Raw genomic sequence first — 24,218 nt, 5'->3', positions numbered from 1 at the left:
CTTTTCCCCTTAATATACTGAAATCTTTGATTAAATCACCCACTAACCTTTTTAAATTCCTGGGAATACAGCCCTACTTTGTGCAATTTCTCCTCCTAACTTAACCCTTGGAGTCCAGGTATAATGTCACCTACACTGCACTCCCTCCAAGGCCTTCCTAAGGTATGGTGTCCAGAACTGCTCACGGTACTCCAGGGGCTGGATTTTGTTCCCAGCCTGACGTCGGATTTCATGGCAGGGTGGGGGAGGGGCCGGAAAATTGGAGTGACAGTGGCCCCCACAGAACCCGACGCCAGGATTATCGAGCCCGATCTTGCCGGCGGCAGGGAAGCTCCGTCGCGGCTCCTCCGCTGCTCTGTGACGGGACCCGACTTAGCATATTTAAATTATACATGAATTAAAATCTAAACCACAGCGATCTTACCATCAGTTCCCGATTCTCAGCGTGACGAGCAGTACTCACGCCTTCACTTTCCTGTCCAGGGAAAGCTGGCACCACCAACGTGGGGAAGGGGTGAACTGTGCACTTTGTGGATAGGCAAGTGGAGTGGGGGGTGGGAAGGGGTGAACTCTGTTGTTGAACTGTCTGCAAGGCTAGCAGCCTTTTAAAAATGGCGCCATCTGCATTGGTGACGTGAACAACGTCGCCAATGCCACCCCGCCATGTGATTGGGGTGGGGTGGCCGCCATGAATATGTAAAGTGGCTGCCCGCCACAGAATCGTGGCGGCACGGGTCCAGTGTGGGCGGCCGCCATTTTCCACGCCCGCTGCCACTCCCACCTTCAATGAATTATGCACATATACACCTAGGTCCCTCTGTTCCTGCACCCCCTTTAGAATTGTACCCTTTATTCTATATTGTCTCTGTATGTTCTTCCTACCAAAATGAATCACTTCACATTTCTCTGCATTGAACTTCATCTGCCACCTGTCTGCCTGTTCCACCAACCTGTCTATGTCCTTTTGAAGTTCTACACTATCCTCCTCACAGTTCACAATGCTTCTAAGTTTCGTATCATCTGCAAACTTTGAAACTGTGCCCTATACACCAAGGTCTAAGTCATTATTACGTATCAGGAAAAGCAAAAGTCCCAACACTGATCCCTGGGGAACTCCACTACAAACCTTCCTCCAGCCTGAAAAACATCCATTAACCACAACTCTTTGTTTCCTGTCACTCAGCCAATTTCGAATCCATGTTGCTACTGCCCCTTTTATTCCATGAGCTACAAGTTTGCTCACAAGTCTGTTGTGTGGCACTTTATCAAACTCCTTTTGAAAGTCCATGTACACATCAACAGCATTGCCCTTTCGGAGAGCCAATGCGGGCACGATGGGTTGAATGGCCTCCTGCACTAACAATTCTGTTACCTCCTCAAAAAACTCCAGCAAGTTAGTTAAACATTATTTTCCCTTAAGAAATCCATGCTAGCTTTCCTTAATTAACTCAAATTTGTCCATATGACTATTGATTTTGTCCAGAGTTATTTTTTCTGAAGGTTTCCCACCACCGAAGTTAAACTGGCTGGCCTGTAGTTGCTGGGCTTATCTTTACACCCTTTTTTGAACAAGGGTGTAACGTTTGCAATTCTCCAGTCCTCTGGCACCACCCCCAAGTCTAAGGAAGACTGAAAAATTATGGCCAGTGCCTCTGCAATTTCCACCCTCACTTCCCTCAGTATCCTTGGATTCAACTCATCTGGTCCTGGTGCTTTATTCACTTTAAATACAGATAGCCTATCTAATATGTCCTCTTTATCAATTTTAAACCCCTCTAGTGTCTGACTTACCTCCTCTTGCAACATTGCCTTGGTTGCATCTTCTTCCTTGGTAATGAGAGCTGAAATGTGAAAAATTTACTACCTCAGCTATGCCCTCTGCCTCCATGTGTAAATCCCCTTATGGTCCATAATCGGCCCCACTCCTCCTTTTACCACCCTTTTACTATTTATATGCCTATAGAAAACTTTGGGATTTCCTTTAATGCTAGCTGCCAGTCTCTTGTCATGCTCTCTCTTTGCTTCTCTTATTTGCTTTTTCACTTCCCCTCTGGAGTTTCTATATTCAGCCTGGTTCTCAATAGTATTTTCTACCTGTCATCTGTCATAAGCACACTTTTTCTTCTTTATCTTAATTTCTATCTCTATTGTCAGCCAGGGAGCTCTGGATTTGTTTGCCCAACTTTTCCCCTTCGAGGGGACATACCTTGACTGTGCCCGAACGATCTCTTCTTTGAAGGTAGCCCATTGTTCATCTACTGGTTTTCCTGACAGCTTTTGGCTCCAGTATATTTGCCCCAGCTCTATTCTTACCCCACTGAAGATGGCCTTCCCCCAGTTAATTATTCTTACCCTGGATTGCTCTTTGACCTTTTCCATAGTCAGCCTAAATCTTATGATGCAATGATCACGATCCCCTAAATGCTCTCCTACTGACACTTGATCCAATTGGCCCACCTCATTCCCAAGAACCAGCTCTAGCAGTGCCTACTTTCTCGTTGGATGGAAACATACTGTTGTAGAAAATTTTCCTAAACACACTCGAGGAACTCTTGCCCCTCACTGACCTTTACACTACTATTATCCCAGTCTATGTTTGAATAAGTAAAGACCCCATTATAACTACCCTATAATTTTTGCACCTCTAATTTCCTTGCAAATTTGTTCCTCCACGTCCTTCCCACTAGCTGGTGGCCTATAGACAACACCGAGCAATGTAACCACACCTTTTTTGTACCTTAGCTCTCGGCAAATTGATTCTGTCCTCAACCCCTTGGGACATCCTTTTTCTCCAGTGATGCAATGCTCTCCCCACCACCCCTCCCCCTTTCTTCCCTTTCCTATCTTTCCTGAACACCTTGTAGCCAGGAATATTTAACACCTAGCCCTGCCGTTCTTTGACCCTGGTCTCTGTTATAGCCACTACATCACATTTCTACATGGCAATCTGCGCCTATACCTCACCAGTCTTATTAACCACACTCCATGCATTCACATTAACCCTGCTTCAGGCATTATTACTTTCTCCCTTACTCTGACCCCACCTTACTAATCCCTACTGTGGTGCTATCTATCTCCCCCAGTATTCTGTGCTCCTTGGTATTCCTCTCTGATACTTGCTCCTGGTTCCCACCCCCCCTGACAATTTTGTTCAAACCCTCCCCAAAAGCACTAGCAAATCTCCCTGCGAGGATATTCATCCCAGTCCTGCTAAGATGCAACCTGTCCATCTTGTACAGGTCCCACCTGACCCAGAACTGATCCGAATGTCTCAGAAATCTGATGCCTTCCTACATTTTAGTTGGATAATCAGCCATGATCATAATGAATGGTGGAGCAGGCTCGAAGGGCCGACTCCTGCTCCCATTTTCTATGTTTCTATTTTAGACAAATGTTAGCCTGTTAACTAAATCTGGCTCATTGCTCTTTACTAAACCCAATATGGTATCCCCCTTGCTGGTTCTAGGACATCTTGCTGCGGAAAACTTGCCTGAGCCCATCAAGAAATTCACTACCTTTCTGACATATGCTAGTCTGTTTCTTCCAATCTATATAACAGTTAAAATCCCCCACTAAAACCACTCTTGCTTTACTGCTTGTTCAATCTCTGCAATTATATAATCTACCACTTCACAGATGCCACCCAGGGGCCGACACATAACTCTCACAACAGTCTTAAATTCTATTGTTTAATTCTAACCATAAAAGCTACACTGCCTCCTTACCTATCTTGTCTTTAAAGTAATTTCATCCTTAATCACCAAGCCTATTCCTCCCACTCTATCATTTTATCTACCTTTCCTTTAGACCTTATAACCTGCTATATTCAGGTTCCAGTACTGACTGTCTTACAGCCACATCTCAGTGAAGGTTACCATATCATAGCCTCCAAGTTGAGTTTGCGCCGGCAATTCATTCAATTTGTCTTTATACTCCATGCATTTGTATACAGAAAGTTTATCTACGCCACACACCCTAATCTGAGCTTCTGTTTTGTTTACTCACATGTTTCTTAATCCTCTCTTCTGGTTTAACTACTTTACATCTTTTAGTTTTCTCTTTACCCAAGTGCCTAAAGCACAATTTCTGACTGTTACTCTACTCTCTTCCCTTTCATTTGTTTTCAAACTATCTATACTACCTTTTCCACCCGAGCCCTCCCCCCACTTACTTGTTTAAAGTTTTTGAGACTGCCCTATTATTTCTGCTTGTACCCTTATACCAGCCCAGTTCAGGTGAAGCCCAATCCAATGGTACGGTTCCTTCCTGTCCCAGTACAAGTGCCAGTGTTCCATGAAATGGGACCCCTCTTTCCCATACTGGTCACACAGATCTGAAATGTTTAACTCCGTTTCCCTCTCCACAGATGTTGCCTGACCTGTTGAGTATTTCCAGCATTTTCTGTTTTTGTTTTAGGCCTCCTGAAGTCTGTTACTATCCTCCTTACTGTTTGCTACATTTCTGAGTTTCGTGTCATCTGCTAACTTCACAATTATGGCCAGTATTCCCAAAACCAGATCATTAATATACATCAAAAAGAGTACTGGTCCCAACAGCGATCTCTGGGGGACACCACTGCATACTTCTTTCCAGTCTGTAAAGCAAACATTCACCAGTACTCTCTGCTTTCTGTCCCTTCCACAAAACCACTGCACCATAGGCTTCTGTTTTGCAAACAAGTCTAAAGTTATCTTAATACAGTTTGAAAAGTAACTAGATTTTTAAAATAACTCCAGTCTATGTATCAACCCCATTAGATGGCATTAAAAGTATACTTCAATTTTAAATCAAAGTCTAAAAATAAGTTTTGCACTACATGGTATTGCACATGCAATTCATCTTCAGACTTAAATGTGCAGTGGATGAAAAGCTGGCAACCATCTCAAAGTGTTACATCTTAACTGAAGCTAAAAGGCAGGACGAGCAGAGTTGTAATCTCAGGATTGATACCGGTGCCACGTGCTAATGAGGCTAGAAACAGAGAGCGAGTGCAGCTGAACACGTGGCTACAGAGCTGGTGTAGGAGGGAGGGCTTCAGATATGTGGATCATTGGGATACCTTCTGGGGAAGGTGGGACCTGTACAAGAAGGACGGGTTGCATCTGAACTGGAGGGGCACCAATATCCTGGGCGGGAGGTTTGCGAGAGCACTACGGGAGGGTTTAAACTAGTTTGGCAGGGGGATGGGAACCGGAGCTACGGATCAGTGGATGGGGTAGCTGTTGAACAGGCAGATACAGAGTGCAGAGAGTCTGTGAGAAAGGTTAGACAGTTGACAGGGCAAAGTTGCAGCCAGTATGATGGGTTGAAGTGTGTCTATTTTAACGCAAAAAGTGTCAGGAATAAGGGTGATGAACTTAGAGCATGGATCAGTACTTGGAGCTATGATGTTGTGGCCATTACGGAGACTTGGATATCACAGGGGCAGGAATGGATGTTGGATGTTCCAGGGTTTAGATGTTTCAAAAGGAATAGGGAGGGAGGTAAAAGAGTTGGGGGAGTGGCATTACTAATCAGGGATAGTATCACAGCTGCAGAAAGGGAGGTCGTCGAGGAGGGTTTGTCTACTGAGTCAGTATGGGTGGAAGTCAGAAACAGGAAAGGAGCAGTCACTTTGTTGGGAGTTTTCTATAGACCCCCCAATAGCAACAGAGACACGGAGGAACAGATTGGGAGGCAGATTTTGGAAAGGTGCAGAAGTAACAGGGTTGTTGTCATGGGTGACTTCAACTTCCCTAATATTGATTGGAACCTCCTTAGTGCAAATAGTCTGGATGGAGCAGTTTTTGTCAGGTATGTCCAGGAAGGTTTCCTGACTCAATATGTAGATAGGCCGACTAGAGGGGAGGCTATGTTGGATTTGGTGCTTGGCAACGAACCAGGCCAGGTGGCAGATCTCTTGGTGAGAGAGCATTTCGGTGATAGTGATCACAACTCCCTGACCTTTACTATAGTCATGGAGAGGGATAGGAGCAGACGGGATGGGAAAATATTTACAAGAAATGCTGGATTCACTCAGCAGGTCTGGCAGCATCTGTGGAAAGAGAAGCAGAGTTAACGTTTCGGGTCAGTGACCCTTCTTCGGAACCGAAGAAGGGTCACTGACCCGAAACGTTAACTCTGCGTCTCTTTCCACAGATGCTGCCAGACCTGCTGAGTGAATCCAGCATTTCTTGTTTTTGTTTCAGATTTCCAGCATCCGCAGTATTTTGCTTTTATTTTAGTGGGAAAATATTTAATTGGGGGGACTACAATGCTATTAGGCATTAACTGGGGAGCATAAATTGGGAACAGATGTTCTCGGGGAAATGCACGACAGAAATGTGAAGGTTGTTTAGGGAGCACTTGCTGCGACTGCTGGATAGGTTTGTCCCGATGAGGCAAGGGAGGGATGGTAGGGTGAAGGAACCTTGGATGACAAGAGATGTGGGGCAGCTAGTCAAGAGGAAGAAGGAAGCTTACTTAAGGTTGAGGAAGCAAGGATCAGACAGGGCTCTAGAGGGTTACAAGGTAGCCAGGAAGGAACTGAAGAATGGACTTCGGAGAGCTAGAAGGGGACATGAAAAAGTCTTGGCGGGTAGGATTAAGGAAAATCCCAAGGCGTTCTACACTTATGTGAGGAACAAGAGGATGGCCAGAGTGAGGGTAGGGCCGATCAGGGATAGTGGAGGGAACTTGTGCCTGGAGTCGGAGGAGGTAGGGGAGGTCCTAAATGAATATTTTGCTTCGGTATTCACTAGTGAGAGGGACCTGGTCGTTTGTGAGGACAGCGTGAAACAGGCTGATATGCTCGAACAGGTTGAGGTTAAGAGGGAGGATGTGCTGGAAATTTTGAAAGGCATGAGGACAGATAAGTCCGCAGGGCCAGACGGGATATACCCAAGGTTCTAACGGGAAGCGAGGGAGGAGATTGCCGCACCTTTGGTGATGATCTTTGCGTCCTCACTGTCCACTGGAGTAGTACCAGATGATTGGAGGGTGGCAAATGTTATTCCCTTGTTCAAGAAAGGGAATAGGGATAACCCTGGGAATTACAGACCAGTCAGTCTTACGGCGGTGGTGGGCAAATTATTGGAGCGGATTCTGAGAGACAGGATTTATGATTATTTGGAAAAGCATAGTTTGATTAGAGACAGTCAGCATGGCTTTGTGAGGGGCAAATCATGCCTCACAAGCCTTATTGAATTCTTTGAGGATGTGACAAAACACATTGATGAAGGAAGAGCAGTGGATGTGGTATATATGGATTTTAGCAAGGCGTTTGATAAGGTTCCCCATGGTAGGCGCATTCAGAAAGTAAGGAGGCATGGGATACAGGGAAATTTGGCTGTCTGGATACAAAATTGACTGGCCCATAGAAGACAGAGGGTGGTAGTAGATGGAAAGTATTCAGCATGGAGTTCTGTGACCAGTGGTGTTCCGCAGGGATCTGTTCTGGGACCTCTGCTCTTTGTGATTTTTATAAATGACTTGGATGAGGAAGTGGAAGGCTGGGTTAGCAAGTTTGCCGATGACACAAAGGTTGCTGGAGTTGTGGATAGTGTGGAGGGCTGTTGTAGGTTGCAACGGGACAATGACAGGATGCAGAGCTGGGCTGAGAAGTGGCAGATGGAGTTCAACCTGGAAAAGTGTGAAGTGATTCATTTTGGAAGGTCGAATTTGAATGCAGAATACAGGCTTAAAGACAGGATTCTTGGCAGTGTGGAGGAACAGAGGGATCTTGGGGTCCACATCCATAGATCGCTCAAACTTGCCACCCAAGTTGATAGGGTTGTTAAGAAGGCGTATGATGTGTTGGCTTTCATTAACAGGGGGATTGAGTTTAAGAGCCGCGAGGTTATGCTGCAGCTCTATAAAACCATGGTTAGACCACACTTGGAATATTGTGTTCAGTTCTGGTCGCCTCATTATAGGAAGGATGTGGAAGCTTTAGGGAGGGTGCAGAGGAGATTTACCAGGATGCTGCCTGGACTGGAGGGCATGTCTTACGAAGAAAGATTGAGGGAGCTAGGGCTTTTCTCATTAGAGCGAAGAAGGTGACTTGATAGAGGGGTACAAGATGATGAGAGGCATAGATAGAGTGGATAGCCAGAGACTTTTTCCCAGGGCGGAAAGGGCTATCACCAGGGGGCATAATTTTAAGGTGATTGGAGGTAGGTTCTTTACACAGAGTGGTGGGTGCGTGGAATGCGCTGCCAGCGGTGGTAGTAGAAGCAGATACATTAGGGACATTTAAGTGACTCTTGGATAGGTACATGGATGATAGTAGAATGAAGGGTATGCAGGTAGTTTGATCTTAGAGTAGGTTAAAGGGTTGGCACAACATCGTGGGCCGAAGAGCCTGTACTGTGCTGTACTGTTCTATGTTCTATAACTGGGAATGGATATGCAATACCATACAGCTTGTAACTTTTACTTTCAGCCTTAAACCGTTGATTTTGTTTGTACTCACTATAATAGGAGAGCTGTGCCTAGTGTCGTTCTATCATTTAGTAGAAGTTATATGTCCAGGGAACAGCAACATTTTCTTACTATGAAGGTCATATTACATAGGAACATAGGAAATAGGAGCAGCAGTAGGCCATTTGGCTCCTCACGCCTGCTCTGCAGTTCGAGATCATGGCTGATCTTCTACCTCAATGCCATTTTACCACACTATCCCCATATCCCTTGATAGCTTTAATATCTAGAAAGCTATCAATTTCTGTCTTGAATATACTCAATGACTGAGCCTCTACAGCCCTATGGGGTAAATAATTCCAAAGATTCACCACCCTCTGAAGAAATTCCTACTCATCTCAGTCCTAAATGGCCTACCTCTTATTCTGAGACTGTGTCCCCTGGTTCTGGACCACCCCCCCAGCCATGGGAAATATCCTTCCTGCATCCACCCTGTCAAGCCCTGTAAGAACTTTGTAGGCTTCAAAGAGATCACCACTTATTCTTCTAAAATCTAGAGAATATAGGCCCAGTCTCCTAAATCTCCCCTCACTGGACAATCCCGCCACCCCAGAAACCAGTCTGCTGAACCTTTGTTGCACTCCCTTTACGGCAAGTATATCCTTCTTTAGGTAAGGAGACCAAAACTTGTCTACGTTAAATCCATTTGCCAATCCCTTGCCCACTTTCCCAGTTGATCTATATCCTGTTGTAACCTTAGACAACTTTCTTCACTGTCCACTATACAATCAATTTTGTTGTCATCTGCAAGCTTACTAATCATGCCCCCTACATTCACATCCAAGTCATTAATTTACATGACAAACAACAGAGGGCCCAGCACCGATCCCTGCGGCACACCACTGGTCACCGGCCTCCAACCTAAAAAACAACCCTCCACTACCACCCTCTGTCTCTTATCACCAAGCCAATTTTGTATCCAATTGGCTAGCTCACCCTGGATCCCATGTGTTCGAACCTTCCGTAACGCCTACCATGTGGGACATTGTCAAAGGCCTTACTAAAGTCCATGTAGACAACGTCTATCGCCCCGCCCTCGTCAATCCTCTTGGTCACCTCCTCAAAAAACTCAGTTAAATTTGTGAGACATAATATCCCACACACAAAGCCATGCTGACTATCCCTAATCAGACACTAAAATAAAAGCAAAATACTGCGGATGCTGGAAACCTGAAATGAAAACAAGAAATGCTGGAAATACACAGCAGGTCAAGCAGAATCTGTGGAGAGAGAAGCAGAGTTAACGTTTCAGGTCAGTGACCCTTCTTCAGAACTGGCAGTTCTGAAGAAGGGTCACTGACCTGAAATGTTAACTCTGCTTCTCTCTCCATAGATGCTGCTAGACCTGCTGAGTATTTCCAGCATTTCTTGTTTTTATCCCTAATCAGACCTTGCCTTTCCAAATGCATATAAATTCAGTCTCTCAGAATCCCTTCCAATAATTTTCCCACCACTGATGTAAAGCTCACTGGCCTGTAGTTCCCTGGCTTATCCCTGCCGCCCTTCTTAAATAAAGGCACAACATTAGCTACCCTCCAGTCTTCCGGTACCTCCCCCGTGGCTAATGATGGCACAAAAATCTCTGCCAGGACTCCAGCAATCTCCTCCCTTGCTTCCCTTAGCATCCTAGGATACACCTGGGCAGACCCTGTGGATTTATCCACCTTAATGCGCTTCAAAACCTCCAACACCTCCTCCTTTGTAATGTTGATATGCTCCAGGATATCGCTGTTCCCTCTCTTGAACTCACTAGCTTCCATGACCTTCTCCACGGTAAATACAGACGAGAAGTATTCATTTAAGACCTCACCCATTTCCTGTGGCTCCACACATAGATTACCACATTGATCCTTAAGGGGACCTACTCTCTCCCTAGCTACCCTTTTACTCTTAATATACTTATAGAATCTTTTAGGATTCTCCTTTATCTTATCTGCCAGGGAAATCTCATGGCCCCTTATCGCCCTCCTAATTTCCTTAAGTGTACTCCTACATCCCCTATACTCCTCGAGGGACTCGCTTGATCCCAGCTGCCTATACCTGACATATGCCTCCTTCTTTGTTCTGGTCTGACCCTCAATATCCCTTGTCAACCAAGTTCCCTAAACTTGCCAGCCTTGCCCTTCCATCTAACAGGAACATGCCGGCCCTGAACTCTTCCTATCTCATTTTAAAAAGCCTCCCACTTGCCAGACGTCCCTTTACCTGTAAACAGCTTCTCCCATTCAACTTTTGAGATTTCCTGTCTGATGCCATCGAAATTAGCCTTCTCCCAATTTTGGACTTCAACTTGAGGACCAGTCCTATCCTTTTCCATAACTATCTTGAAGCCAATAGAGGTCACTGGTCCCAAAGTGCTCCCCCGCTGACACATCAACCACCTGTCCCGCCTCATTTCCTAAGAGGCGGTCAAGTATAGCCCCTTCCGTAGTAGGACCATCCACATACTGCTTCAGAAAACTATCCTGGACACACTTAACAAATTCTTCCCCATCTGATCCCTTAGCACTAAGACAGTCCCAGTCAATATTAGGGAAGTTAAAATCACCTACTATTACAACCCTATAATTCCTACACCTATCTGTGATTTCCCTACATATATACCCCTCCAATTCCCTCTGAATATTCGGGGGCCTATAGTATAATCCCATCAAAGTGATCACCCTTTTCTTATTTCTACGTTCTACCCATATGGCCTCGCTGGACGTCCCCCCTGGGATATCCTCTCTAAGTACTGCCATGATGTCCTCCCTAATCAATAGTGCGTCCCCCTCCTCTCTTACCTCCACCTCTGTCATGCCAGAAGCATCAGTACCCCGGAACATTGAGCTGCCAGTCCTGCCCATCCCTCAACCACGTTTCCGTAATAGCTATAATATCACAATCCCATATACCGATCCCTGCTCTGAGTTCATCTGCCTTACCTGTAAGGCTTCTTGCATTAAAGTAAATGCAGTTTAGCCGACCAGACCTTCCACGCTCCCTGTCCTACCCCTGCCCGGCCTGCCTACTGGACTTGTTTGCTTTAACCTCTACATTTGTCTCAACTATCTCATCGGAGAGACTACTACTTTGGGTCCCACCCCCCTGCCAGACTAGTTTAAACCCTCCCGAGTAGTACTAGCAAACCTCCCCGCAAGGATATTGGTCCCCTTCCAGTTCAGATGCAACCCGTCCCTCTTGTACAGGTCACCTCTGCACCAGAAGAGATCCCAATGATCCAAGTAGCTGAAGCCCTCCCGCCTACACCAGCTCTTCAGTCACGCATTCATTTGCCTTATCCTCCTATTCCTCCGCTCACTAACACGTGGCACAGGGAGTAATCCTGAGATTACAACCCTAGAGGTCCTGCTTTTTAACCTTCTGCCTAACTCCAGATATTCACTTTGCAGGACCTCATCTCTTGTCCTGCCTATGTCGTTAGTACCAATATGGACCACGACCTCTGGCTACCTCTGTGGCACCACTAACTGGTGAACTACTGTCCACTCCTTGCCTTCAGGTCTGTGAGGAGAACTCCATTTCCACATCAGTACCTCATTCTTTAAATAGTAGCAGTCAGGGACTTCCTCTGCTTCACTTTCAGATTGGGCAGCTTGTGCTAACTCTTGCAATACTGGGTCGGCTCGCTGAGCCTCAGCTGGGGAAAATCCATTTAATTCATTCTCTAGGTCTCCTAAATTTCCAAAGAAAGGCTCAGACAGGCAGATCTCATGGTCATTTGCCTGCAGTGTCAATGCAGTCTCCTCTGGGCAAGCTGGTTTGATCATGGCCTGATCCACTACACATTCAGGGAAACTGCAGGGAATCATCTCCTGCCACTGCCCTGTCTCTCTGACCTCCTGCAGTCTTTCTTTCACTACAGGGGGGGACCCACCACCTGCACCCTGCCAGATCATTACCGACGAGGTCAACCCCATTCACAGGCTAACTAGGGACAATACCTACGGTCACCGGTCCCGAAACTAGGCCGCACTCCAGGTGCACCTAGTGTACAGGTACAGGCATACACTGCCCTCCAATACCATTCACCACCATTTTGGTGTCTACTGCACTCTCTGGGGGAAAGGTCAGGCCTTTTCCCAGTAAAAAGGATCTAGTGGCCCCTGTGTCCCTGAGAATCACTATGGACTTGCTTGCCCCACTCGAGGGGTATGGGGTTACTTTCCCTTCAAACACAAAACCCTGATAACCTTCAGGAATCCTATTAATTTTTCCTGCACTGGCCATAGTAAGCTTCCTGGGTTGCATTCTTACTGCAGTTAAAGCCACAGCTTGTTCTGCTGTGCTTTGCATCAGGTCCCTGTCTTCACTGAATGGGTGTGCCCAGATTAACCCTACAGTTTCCCCTTTAGTTTCCAGCAGTCAGCTTTTAAATGCCCTGCCTTATTACAATGGAAGCATACAGGTCTCTGGGTCTCACTCTTGCACACAGCTCCTTCCGTTTTGGTTGGAGGAGGGCCCCCTGTGTCTCCTGCTTTCCCTTCTCTCCCAGGACTAGCTGGGCTTCTATCACCTTTCCACCCTTTCTCCTTTTCAGATTTGTGGGGGTGATTAGAAAAGGTTCTCCCTGGGAAACCGACTTATAAATTAAAGCAAACTCATCAGCCAGAGTGGCTTCTTGCCGGGCTCCCTGAACCCACTGCTCCTCTACATGGGTCTTTATTGAGAGTGGGAGAGTGTTTTTAAATCTCTCTGACAGAATTACTTCCTTGAGAGTCTCATAGCTGAGCTGTATTTTAACAGCCCTCAGCCACTGGTCAAAAGCCAGCTGTTTACTTCTTTCAAACTCCAGATAAGTTTGATTAGCTTGCTTTTTGCAGGTTCTAAACTTTTCGCGTTACACTTTGGGTACTAATTTATATGCCCCGAGGATAGCATTTTTGGTCAGTGCACAATTTGATGAACTCTCATCTGGCAACAAGGAATAAACCTCATGTGCTTTTCCGGTTAGCTTGCTTTGTATTAAAAGAGACCAGGTCTCAGCTGGCCATTTTAGCTGCCTTGCCAGTTTCTCAAAAGACACACAAAAAAAGCTTCCATATTTTCCTCATTGAATTTTGGAATTAATTGCGCGAGTTTTAGCAATTTTGTCCCCAGCCCTGAATTCTGCTCCTCCGTATTGGCCATGCTTTCACTGGAGTTACTCTGTTGGCCCCTAGTTAACTCAAGCCGCTTCAACTCTCTTTCTTCACATTCTTTCTGGAATATTCTTTCTCTCTCTCTCTCTCCTGCCTCTCTCATTCTTTCTCCTGTCTTTCTTTTTCTTCACGTTCCTTCTGGAAGGCTCTCTTTTTCTTCCTCTCTCTTTCCTCAAATTCAAGTTTCCTCTTTTCCAACTGTATCTTTGCTAACAATACCCTGGAGTCTGCTTCTAACCCCATTACCATTTCTTCAGATTCAAGGGAAAAATGGTTGGTCACTAGCCTTAGGAGTTCAGACCTGCTAGCCTTGCCACGTACAGTGATCCCACATTGCTCAGCCATTTTTCTCAACTGTTCCATAGACAGTGCTTTTAACTTATCCTAAGTTACTTCTGCCTGGCTTGGAGAGCTACTTGCTTTAGTTACAGACATGTTAGTATTCAATCACACACAACCACAAGAAAACCTGTATTAATCTTGCTCTTTTTGATTGGGAACAATTTGGCTTCCCACTTCAATTTTTCTTGTTTGTCTGTGGGTAAAATCTAGCACCCAAATTTCTGTTACGACCAGGTTAGAAAGGTGTCTAGGGGTCTTTCTCAGCCTTCACATAGTCTTATTGTAACAGGGTTTAATTTTTAAACACACCGTGTTTTGAGCTCTCCCTTGGTGAATTCTTGTTCACCGCTTTCCAATTATAAGGCAAAGAAATGAGCACAAACAAACCTTCTTCGGTTTAAAGAAGAAAAGTGAAATTTATTAAAACTTAAACCCTAATTTGGTTAACTCCTATGGATACACGCCATGCCCCACACTAGCATGCATACGCGATATGCACGTGCAAATAGAGACAGAAAAGAGAAGAAAGAAAAGAGGTTTGAGGCAATATCAGAAGAGTTTTTTGTTGCTGTACTTCAAGCTCACTGTAGCCCTTTTGTAGGTAATTCATGCTTTTTGTTGGGGCCCAGTATTCTTCTTAAGCCTTGTTCACTGGAGGAGACTTTTCTCTTTTGGGGTTCCTGTGTCTCCAATGCATTCCAAAACTGGTGAGAAAGTGAGCAGACAGGAGAGAGGTGGCGGCAAGCCAGCCACGAGAGGTCTTTGCCAGTCCAGGAGCAGAACAGCTTTCTGAGTTCAAATTCTCTGTGACAAGTTCAAATTCAAAAAGCTCCAACAGCCAGTTAGTCATGTGACTAAATTGGTCTGACCACATCTGTTTGTGTATTCAGCCATTTTAGCAGTTAACCTGGAATGCTAGCCTCTCCACCTTCAACGTCTGATAATCAAAAGTCCATTGAGGATTAAATTGGAGCAGGGAGTGGCCCCTTTGTCCTTTCCAAGTACTGTCTGTTACTATGCAAATGTCTTTCCAGTCAAGGGTCTGGTGTTTTTTTTTAAAAAACAAGTTCTTTCTTTACTCCAGTAACAGTTTAAAAATCAATGTTCATGTGGCGAGATATGAGTGCCTCATTCTTGGCATGTGGGGGCCTGCATGACACTACTTATAACTCTCCACCAAGCTGCTCCGACCGCAAACACTCTCAAGTCTGCAATCTCTGGACTCTCTGATTTAGATTATGGCTGGTCTGTATCTCAATTTCATTCACCCTCCTTTAAGCCATATCCAGTTACACCCTTTCTACCCTTTAACAAAAATCTATAGATCTCAGTCTTGAAAATTTTAATTTTCCTTGTGTTGACAGCTTTTTAGGGAAAGATTGTTCTAGATTTCCACTATTGTGCATGTGAAAAAGCACTTCCTAATTTTAGTCATGAATACTTAGCTCTAATATTAAAATTATGGCCCCACTTCTGTGTACCCCCACCAAAGGAAATAATTTCTCTATCTACTCTATTGAATCCCTTCATCATTTTAAACACCTCAATTATTGTCTAAACTTTAGGAAATACAAGCTAAGTTTGGTTTTCATATCACTGCTGTTTGGGGGGACATTGTGGTGTACAAATTGGCTGCTGTCTTTCCCTAAATTATCACAGAGATTTAGCTTCAAAAGCATTTAATTGGCTATGAAGCACTTTTGAACATTTGGAGCACATGAATTGTGCTGTATAAAATTCAAGTTTTCTTTCAATGTAGCAGAAACTTAACCACACTCCCAAGTAGCCTCAAAACAAAATTTCCACTAGCATGTTAATAAAACTCCATTCATCCATCCAATCATTAACTTCAACTGATAGACAGCTTTTCTTTTCATTTGGACATATTTCTTACATTGTATTTTGAAAAATCCTCAGTACTGCATCTGTAGCAATGTTCATTCAAAGACTACCGAAACAGAGTCAAACACCACAGCATGCTTTAAGCTTCACATACCATACACGGCATTCTTCGAAGGGGAATAAACATACGCCAATGTATACAGGTAGAAGTTCAGAAGGCCATAGAAAGATAAAAATTCAGCTGGTAGCCTTAGTAAAGGAAGAGAATCAAACATATAGAACTGCAGTATTATAAAAAACCTTATTAAAATGTCGAACACTCTGTGACAATAAGCCATTGGCTCAACACAAAAAGTTTGACACAAGACAATTTTAAGTATAATGAAATATTCTTGAATACATCAGAAAAATTAAAATTGCTGCACTTGCGTGACCTTTCCCCCACCTTTTCCAAATACTGGGAGGTGGTAATTGAGTTTGCATACAAATCATACCCCATTAAACCCTCCTGCAAAGGCTTACTCCCTGAAGTTTTCTTACAGATGGTTAACGATTTGTCTGAACTCATCAAAGTGACCCTTCCCTACCACCTCTGCCCCTCCTCAGCTATCCCCAGTTTCCAGGCTGGAACTCTGCCCTTTAGGATTTATCTTCTTTGCAGACGACACAAAGCTGGGGAGTAATGTGAGCTGTGAGGCTGATGCAAAGAGGCTACAATGTGACTTGGATGAGTTGGACGAGTGGGCAAATGCATGGCAGATGCAGTATAACGTGGATAAATGTGAGGTTATCCACTTTGGTTGTAAAAACAGAAAGGCAGATTATCTGAATAGTGACAGATTGGAAAAGGGGGAGGTGCAATGAGACCTGGGTGTCCTTGTCCACCAGTCGCTGAAAGCAAGCATTCAGGTGCAGCAAGCAGTTAGGAAGGCGAATGGTACGTTGGCCTTCACTGCAAGAGGATGTGAGTACAGGAGCAAGGATGTCTTACTGCAGTTTTACAGGGGCTTGGTGAGACCACATCTGGAGTATTGTGTGCAGTTTTGGTCTCCTTATCTGAGGAAGGATGTTCTTGCCATGGAGGGAGTGCAAATAAGATTTACTACGCTGATTCCTGGGATGGTAGGATTGACATATGAGGAGAGATTGGGTCGACTAGGCCTATATTCATTAGAGGTTAGAAGAATGAGAGGGGAATCTCATGGAAACCTATAAAATTCTAACAGGACTAGAGGGGTGAGGTGCAGGGAGGATGCTCCCGATGGCTGGGGAGTCCAGAACCAGGGGTCGCAGTCTCAGGATACCAGGTATGCCATTTAGAACTGAGATGAGGAGAAATTTCTTCACTCAGAGGGTGGTGAACCTGTGGAATTCTCTCCCGCAGAAGGCAGTGGAGGCCAAGTCATTAAATATATTCAAGAAGGAGATAGATATATTTCTTCAAGGGATCAAGGGATATGGGGAAAAAGCGGGAACAGGGTACTGAATTAGACGATCAGCCATGATCTTTTTTGAATGGTGCAGCAGGCCCAACGGGCCAAATGGCCTACTCCTGCTTCTATTTTCTATGTTTCTGCTTTTTTAATTAAGGTTGAATAAATATATCTATATCCCTATCCCATTTCACTTAACTCTCTCTAAATGGAACACCACATGCTAAACCTGTACAGGCTTGGCATCTTTATACGGCCTGCACTAGCTAGTGTTACATCACAATCAAATTTTTTTAATGCAGTCTAAACATTAGTCATCATTAGAAATCAAGTTGAAGCACACGAAAGGATATAGTTCTGATAATGAGTTGAAAGTTCAGCTACAAAGTTATCTTGCAGGACCTTTGCTCCAAACCTCAGGTATACTATTACAATGCTGAAAAAATACAAAATTAAGTAAAAATTAAGATTTTTTTTAGTAAGAGACTGAAATAATAAACAAGGGAAGGAGAAAAATATTGCAATTACATTTTTTAAGTAGTACTGGAAAAATAAGGTGTAGCTGCAAAAATATCAGGTCTGGTTAATGGCAGTGATAGGAAATACATATTAAAATTAGTCTCTGAAAAGGATCATAATAATATTTCATCAAACTAATTTTTAAAAAAGTTAGGATATCAAGAGGAAAAATATTCAAGAAGTGTGGTCAGACATATTCTAATATTTCAAAAGCAAAATACTGCAGATGCTGGAAATTTGAAATAAAAACAGGAAATACTGGAAATACTCAGCAGTTCTGGCAGCACCTGTGGACAGAGAAACAGAATTAACGTTTCAGGTCGATGACCCTTCAAATTTAATGTTTCTCTACATTCAGAAATTGCTAATTACACTTATGGCGGGGGGTGGGGGCTGTTAAATTGGATAAGACCTGAAAATGGGCACTTTGCACAATCAACCTGCACCCGTTTACTGCGTTGCAGGTAGCATGGTAAATTTGTGTTGTCTGCTGATTTAAATAATTGTTGGGCAGAATTTAATGCAGGGGTAAGTTGGTGTGGGGGCCAGAGAATAGCGTCGGAACTGTCCCAGAAATCCGGCATTGTGATGTCAGTTCCAAATTTTGCCAATAGCAGGAAAGCACCATGGCAGCATTGATGGCCCAACATGACAGGAAGCTATTTTAAATTGCTGAACTACTTTTTAAAATGCATTTAAATATAATTATTTCCGATTTAATGATTGGCCCCAGATTTTGTGAACGGCGGGTGGCACTCACGTCTTCGGGTTCATGGCCATTAAAACCTGGCGGCACCAAGGCGAGAGGCCACATTGCCACGAAGGGGAGGCAGCCCGATCATTGCGGCTTGGGGAAGGGGCATGCGGATTTGGAAGCCGTTGTCGGACTGCGTGGCTCTGTGCTCTGCACAGAGGTTCGTGGTCTCGGGGGATATGCAAGGGGATTCGGGGCCTCAGGGCTCTGAAAGGGTTGAGTGTGGGTTTGGGGGATGCTGTATTTGGTTAGCAAACTGCTGTGGTGTGTTTGGTGCTCACACTGCTGGAACAGAGGCTGAGCCATCAGCAAGGTTGAGGAACTACGCTGAGAGAACTGTCAAAGGCAGTTGCCAAGGCAGGGTCGCCTCTGCATCGACAACGACCTGCAGGCCCACAGGTCATCGGATTAGCTTCTTCCAAATGTTCGAGCGCCATTGTCAGTGAAGACCTTGGCTCTCCAGGGAGACCATCAACAACTGCTGCAGTACAGATTGCGATCTCTGGGATTTGGGGGTCATCCTATGCCAGTGGCCTTGTAGATCACCATGGTACTAAACTTCTACGCATCCAAATCTTTCCAAGGATCCATGGGAACATGTGTAGGGGCGCAAAGGCAGGAGCTCACCATTGCATCAAGGAGGTTACCAATGGCCTGTTTAAGAGGGCTGGTGACTATGTGCGCTAATGGTCCGATCCTGACAGGCCGTCGGGTGCGGGGTCACATCTCAGATGTCATCTTCAAGCGTTAGGAGGCTGCTTAGCACCTGAAAAATGGGCACTGCACAGCCCAATTTAGCCCCTATAATTTCTTCAGCATTTAACTGAGATGCTGGCTTACTTCCCTTGGAACCATATGTCTCTCTTACCTTATTACCAACACAATAAATGTTAGCCCAGTCAAAAACTTCAGTCGGAGATCTGAAACAAAAAGCATACATATAGATGGCAATCACTCATCTGAAATATGCACAAACGGTATTTTCACTTTATTAAAACAGAAAAATGAAACAGAGAAACTGAATTTAAAAATGCAAGACTCAATAACACAAGCAAAGCAAGCCACAAACTTCCACAACAGAATTACATTTCCTTGATTAAAGTGGAGTTACATTTTACCCTAAATCAGGGAACATGATGAGCGTTAGTCAAGGGTGTCAAATCTATAACCTGCCATGTGCTGTGCAAAGTTTCCTGGGACTGCTCTTACAGCCCGGTAGTCTTGCGCCTTGAAATTTGTGCCACAGTACTGCTCCTCTCTCGCTCAGCGGCGCCAGTGCCCCCTCCCGCTGGTACAAAGATTCAGCACCTGCTTGTGCCTTGTGGAGACGAGTAAGGTGGGGTACGGAAGGTGCAGGGAAAAGAACATGACTGGGGAACATGTGCACGTGTCCGACATTCTCTGCAGAGCTTGGAGCAGCAGCACCAGCAAGCCAGCAATGTGGGAGGCAGTGGCGTACTGGTATTGTCACTGGACTAGTAACCCAGAGACCCAGAGTATTCCTCTGGGGACATGGGTGTGAATCCCACCACGGCAGAAGGTGGAACTTAAATTCAATTAATAAAAGAAAAAATATGAAATTTAAAAAAGCTAGTCTAATGATGGCCAAGAAACCATTGTCAATTGTCACAAAAACCCATCTGGTTCATTAATGTCCCTTAGGGAAGGAAATCTGCTGTCCTTACCTGGCCTGGTCTACATGTGACTCCAAACTCACAGCAATGTGGGTGACTCTCAAGTGCCCTCTGAAATGGCCTAGCAAGCCACTCATGTACCTAACCGCTAAAAAGTCAATAAGGAATGAAACCGAACAGACCACCCGGCATCAACCTAGGCATCAGAAACGACAATGGCAAACCCAGCCCTGTTGACCCTGCAAAATCCTCCTTACTAACCTCTGGGGGCTTGTGCCAAATTTGGGAGGGCTGTCCTACAGTCTAGTCAAGCAACAGCCTGACAGTCATACTTACAGAATCATACCAAACAGACAATACCCCAGACACAACCATCACCTGGATATATCCTGTCCCACTGGCAGGACAGACCCAGCAGAGATGGTGGCACAGTGGTATATAGTTGGGAGGGAGTTCCCTGGGAGTCCTCAACATCGACTCCGGACCCCATGAAGTCTCATGGCATCAGGTCAAACATGAGCAAGGAAATTCCAGCTGATTACCACCTACCACACCCCCTCATCTCATGAATCAGTACTCCTCCATGTTGAACAGCACTTGGAGGAAACACCGATGGTGGCAAGGGCGCAGAACGTACACTGGGTGGGGGACTTCAATGTCCACCACCAAGAGTGGCTCGGTAGCACCACTACTGACCAAGCTGGTCAAGTCCTAAAGGACATAGCTGCTAGAGTGGGTCTGCGGCAGGTGGTGAGGGAACCAACAAGAGGGAAAAACATACTTGACCTCGTCCTCACCAATCTGCCTGCCGCAGATGCATCTGTCCATGACAGTATTGGTAGGAGTGACCACCGCACAGTGCTCGTGCAGACGAAGTCCCGTCTTCACATTGAGGATACCGTCCATCGTGTTATATGGCACTACCACTGTAGTGATTGGGATAGATTTTGAACAGATGCAAAACTGGGCATCCATGCTGTGGGCCATCAGCACCAGCAGGATTGTACTCAACCAGAATCTGTAACCTCATGGCCCGACATATCCCCCACTCTACCATTACCATCAAGCCAGGAGACCAACCCTGGTTCAATGAAGAGTGCGGGAGGGCATACTTCAAAATGAGGAGTCAACCTGGTGAAGCTACAATCCAGGACTACTTGCATGCCAAACTGCATACGCAGCATGCAATAGACAGAGCTAAGCAATCCCATAGCCATTGGATCAGAACTAAGCTCTACAGTCCTGCCACATCCAGTCGTGAATGGTGGTGGACAATTAAACAACTAACAGGAGGAGGCGGCTCCACAAATATCCCGATCCTCGATAACAGGGGTGCCCAGCACATCAGTGCAAAGGATAAGGCTAGAGCATTTGCAATAATCTTCAGCCGGAAGTGCTGAGTGGATGATCCATCTCGGCCTCCTCCTGAAGTCTCCAGCATCATAGATGCCAGATTTCAGCCAATTCGATTCACTCCACATGATATCAAGAAATGACTGAAGGGACTGGATACTGCAAAAGCTATGGGCCCTGACAACATTCCGGAAATAGTACTAAAGACCTGTGCTCCAGAACTTGCCGCGCCCCTAGCCAAGCTGGTCCAGTACAGCTACATCACTGGCATCTACCCTGCAATGTGGAAAATTGCCCAGGTATGTCCTGTACACAAAAGGCAGGCCAAGTCCAACTCAGCCAATTACCACTTCATCAGTCTACTCTCAATCATCAGTAAAGTGATGGAAGGTGTCACGACAGTGCCATCTAGCAGCACTTGCTTAGCAATAACCTGCTCATGACGCTCAGTTTGGGTTCTGCCAGGGCCACTCAGCTCCTGACCTCATTACAGCCTTGGTTCAAACATGGACAAAAGAGCTGAACTCCCGAGGTGAGATGAGGATGACTGCTCTTGACATCAAGGCAGCATTTGCCCTAGCAAAACTGGAGTCAATAGGAATCGGGGGAAAGCGCTCCGTTGGTTGGAGTCATACCAAGCGCAAAGGCAGATGGTTGCGGTTGTTGGAGGTCAATCATCTCAGCTCCAGGACATCACTGCAGGAGTTCCTCAGGGTAATGTCCTAGGCCCAACCATCTTCAGCTGCTTCATCAATGACTTTCATCAATGACAAAGAACGAGACTGAGTGAGACAGGCAGTGTTTAAAAAGAGCAACAGCAGCAGGGAAGAAGGAGACTGAGTGAGACCGGCGGTGTTTAAAATGTGCAGTGGCAGCACGCCTGAGTTTTGAAAAATAAAAGCAAACAGTGCCATCATGGGAGAGCTGCAAGGTGATTGGTTGGTCAGTCACTGCTGTTCGGGAATAGCTCTAAATAGCTGGGTAAATATCTCAGGTAAGAAAAAAGTTTTTTGTTGTTGAAAAAAAAACCTCTGGTGATAAGGTGAATACTACGAAAGTGTTTTTTAAAAAGTACAGTGTGGCTTATTAAGGACTTTAGATTGTAGTGAGTAGAACAAGGCCCCTAGTGTAATTAGTATTTTTTAAAGGGAGTAACTAAACTAATTTAATGGTAAGTCATGGCAGGAGAGCTAGCCCCATGATATGCTCCTCCTGTGCTATGTGGGAAATCAGGGATGCTTCCAGTGTCCCTGACGACCATGTGTGCAGGAAGTGTATCCATCTGCAGCTACTGGCTATCCACATTACGGAGCTGGAGCTGCGAGTGGATTCACTGTGGAGCATCCGCGATGCTTAGGAAGTCAAGGACAGCAGGGTAGCGAGGTGGTCACACCGCAGGTAATTGCTGCACAGGCAGAAAAGGGATGGGTGACCACCAGACGGAGTAGTAGGCGCAGGCAGGTAGTGCAGGAGTCCCCTGAGGCCATCCACCTATCAAACAGATATACCGCTTTGGGGAATGACCTCTCAGGGAAAAGCAGCAACAGCCAGATCCGTGGCACCACGGAGGGCTCTGCTGCACAGCAGGGGAGGAAAAGGGGTGGAAGAGCTATAGTGATAGGGGATTCTATTGTAAGGGGTACAGATAGGCGTTTCTGTGGCCGCAAACGAGACTCCAGGATGGTACGTTGCCTCCCTGGTGCTAGGGTCAAGGATGTCTCAGAGCGGCTGTAGGACATTCTGAAAGGGGAAGGTGAGCAGCAAGAGGTCATGGTCCATATTGGTATGAACGACATAGGCAGGAAGAGAGATGAGGTCCTGCAAAGTGAATACAGGGAGTTAGGCAGAAGGTTAAAAAGCAGGACCTCCATGGTTGTAATCTCAGGATTACTCCCTGTGCCATATGCTAGTGAGGGTAGGAATAGGAGGATAAGGCAAATGATTGCATGGCTGAAGAGCTGGTGTAGGCTTCAGCTACTTTAATCATTGGGATCTCTTCTGGTGCAGAGGTGACCTGTACAAGAGAGCCGGGTTGCATCTGAACTGGAAGGGGACCAATATCCTTGCGGGGAGGCTTGCAAGTACTACTCGGGAGGGTTTAAACTAGTCTGGCAGGGGGGTGGGACCCAAAGTAGTAGTCTCCCTGATGAGATAGTTGAGGCAAATGTAGAGGTTAAAGCAAGCAAGTCCAGTAGGCAGGCCGGGCAGGGGTAGGACAGGGAGCGTGGAAGGTCTGGTAGGCTAAACTGCATTTACTTTAATGCAAGAAGCCTTACAGGTAAGGCAGATGAACTCAGAGCAGGGATCGGTACATGGGATTGTGATATTATAGCTATTACGGAAATGTGGTTGAGGGAAGGGCAGGACTGGCAGCTCAATGTTCCGGGGTACCGATGCTTCTGGCGTGACAGAGGTGGAGGTAAGAGAGGAGGGGGAGTTGCGCTATTGATTAGGGAGGACATCATGGCAGTACGTAGAGAGGATATCCCAGGGGGAACGTCCAGCGAGGCCATATGGGTAGAACTTAGATATAAGAAAGGGGTGATCACTTTAATGGGATTATACTACAGGCAGCCCAATAGTCCAAGGGAATTGGAGGAGCACATATGTAGGGAAATCACAGATAGGTGTAGGAATTGTAGGGTTGTAATAGTAGGTGATTTTAACTTCCCTAATATTGACTGGGACTGCCTTAGTGCTAAGGGATCAGATGGGGAAGAATTTGTTAAGTGTGTCCAGG

At 45.5% G+C, this 24,218-nt stretch overlaps 1 protein-coding gene across 1 annotated transcript in view; it reads right to left on the bottom strand.

The window, feature by feature from the left end:
• Positions 1–24,218, bottom strand: part of tmem181 (transmembrane protein 181) — a 219,165-nt gene that overhangs the window by 3,497 nt on the left and 191,450 nt on the right. The window contains exons 13-15 of the mRNA XM_068044745.1: positions 19,360–19,411; positions 17,572–17,654; positions 15,940–16,029 (exon numbers count right to left, since the gene is read on the bottom strand). Of these exons, the coding sequence (XP_067900846.1) occupies positions 15,940–16,029; positions 17,572–17,654; positions 19,360–19,411 (225 nt within the window). The remainder of the gene's footprint in view (positions 1–15,939; positions 16,030–17,571; positions 17,655–19,359; positions 19,412–24,218) is intronic.

Source organism: Heterodontus francisci, chromosome 13 (genome assembly GCF_036365525.1).
Source record: "Heterodontus francisci isolate sHetFra1 chromosome 13, sHetFra1.hap1, whole genome shotgun sequence".
Lineage (NCBI taxonomy): Eukaryota > Metazoa > Chordata > Chondrichthyes > Heterodontiformes > Heterodontidae > Heterodontus > Heterodontus francisci.
Note: the sequence above shows the minus strand (reverse complement) of the source record. Positions and strands in the feature narration are given on the sequence as shown.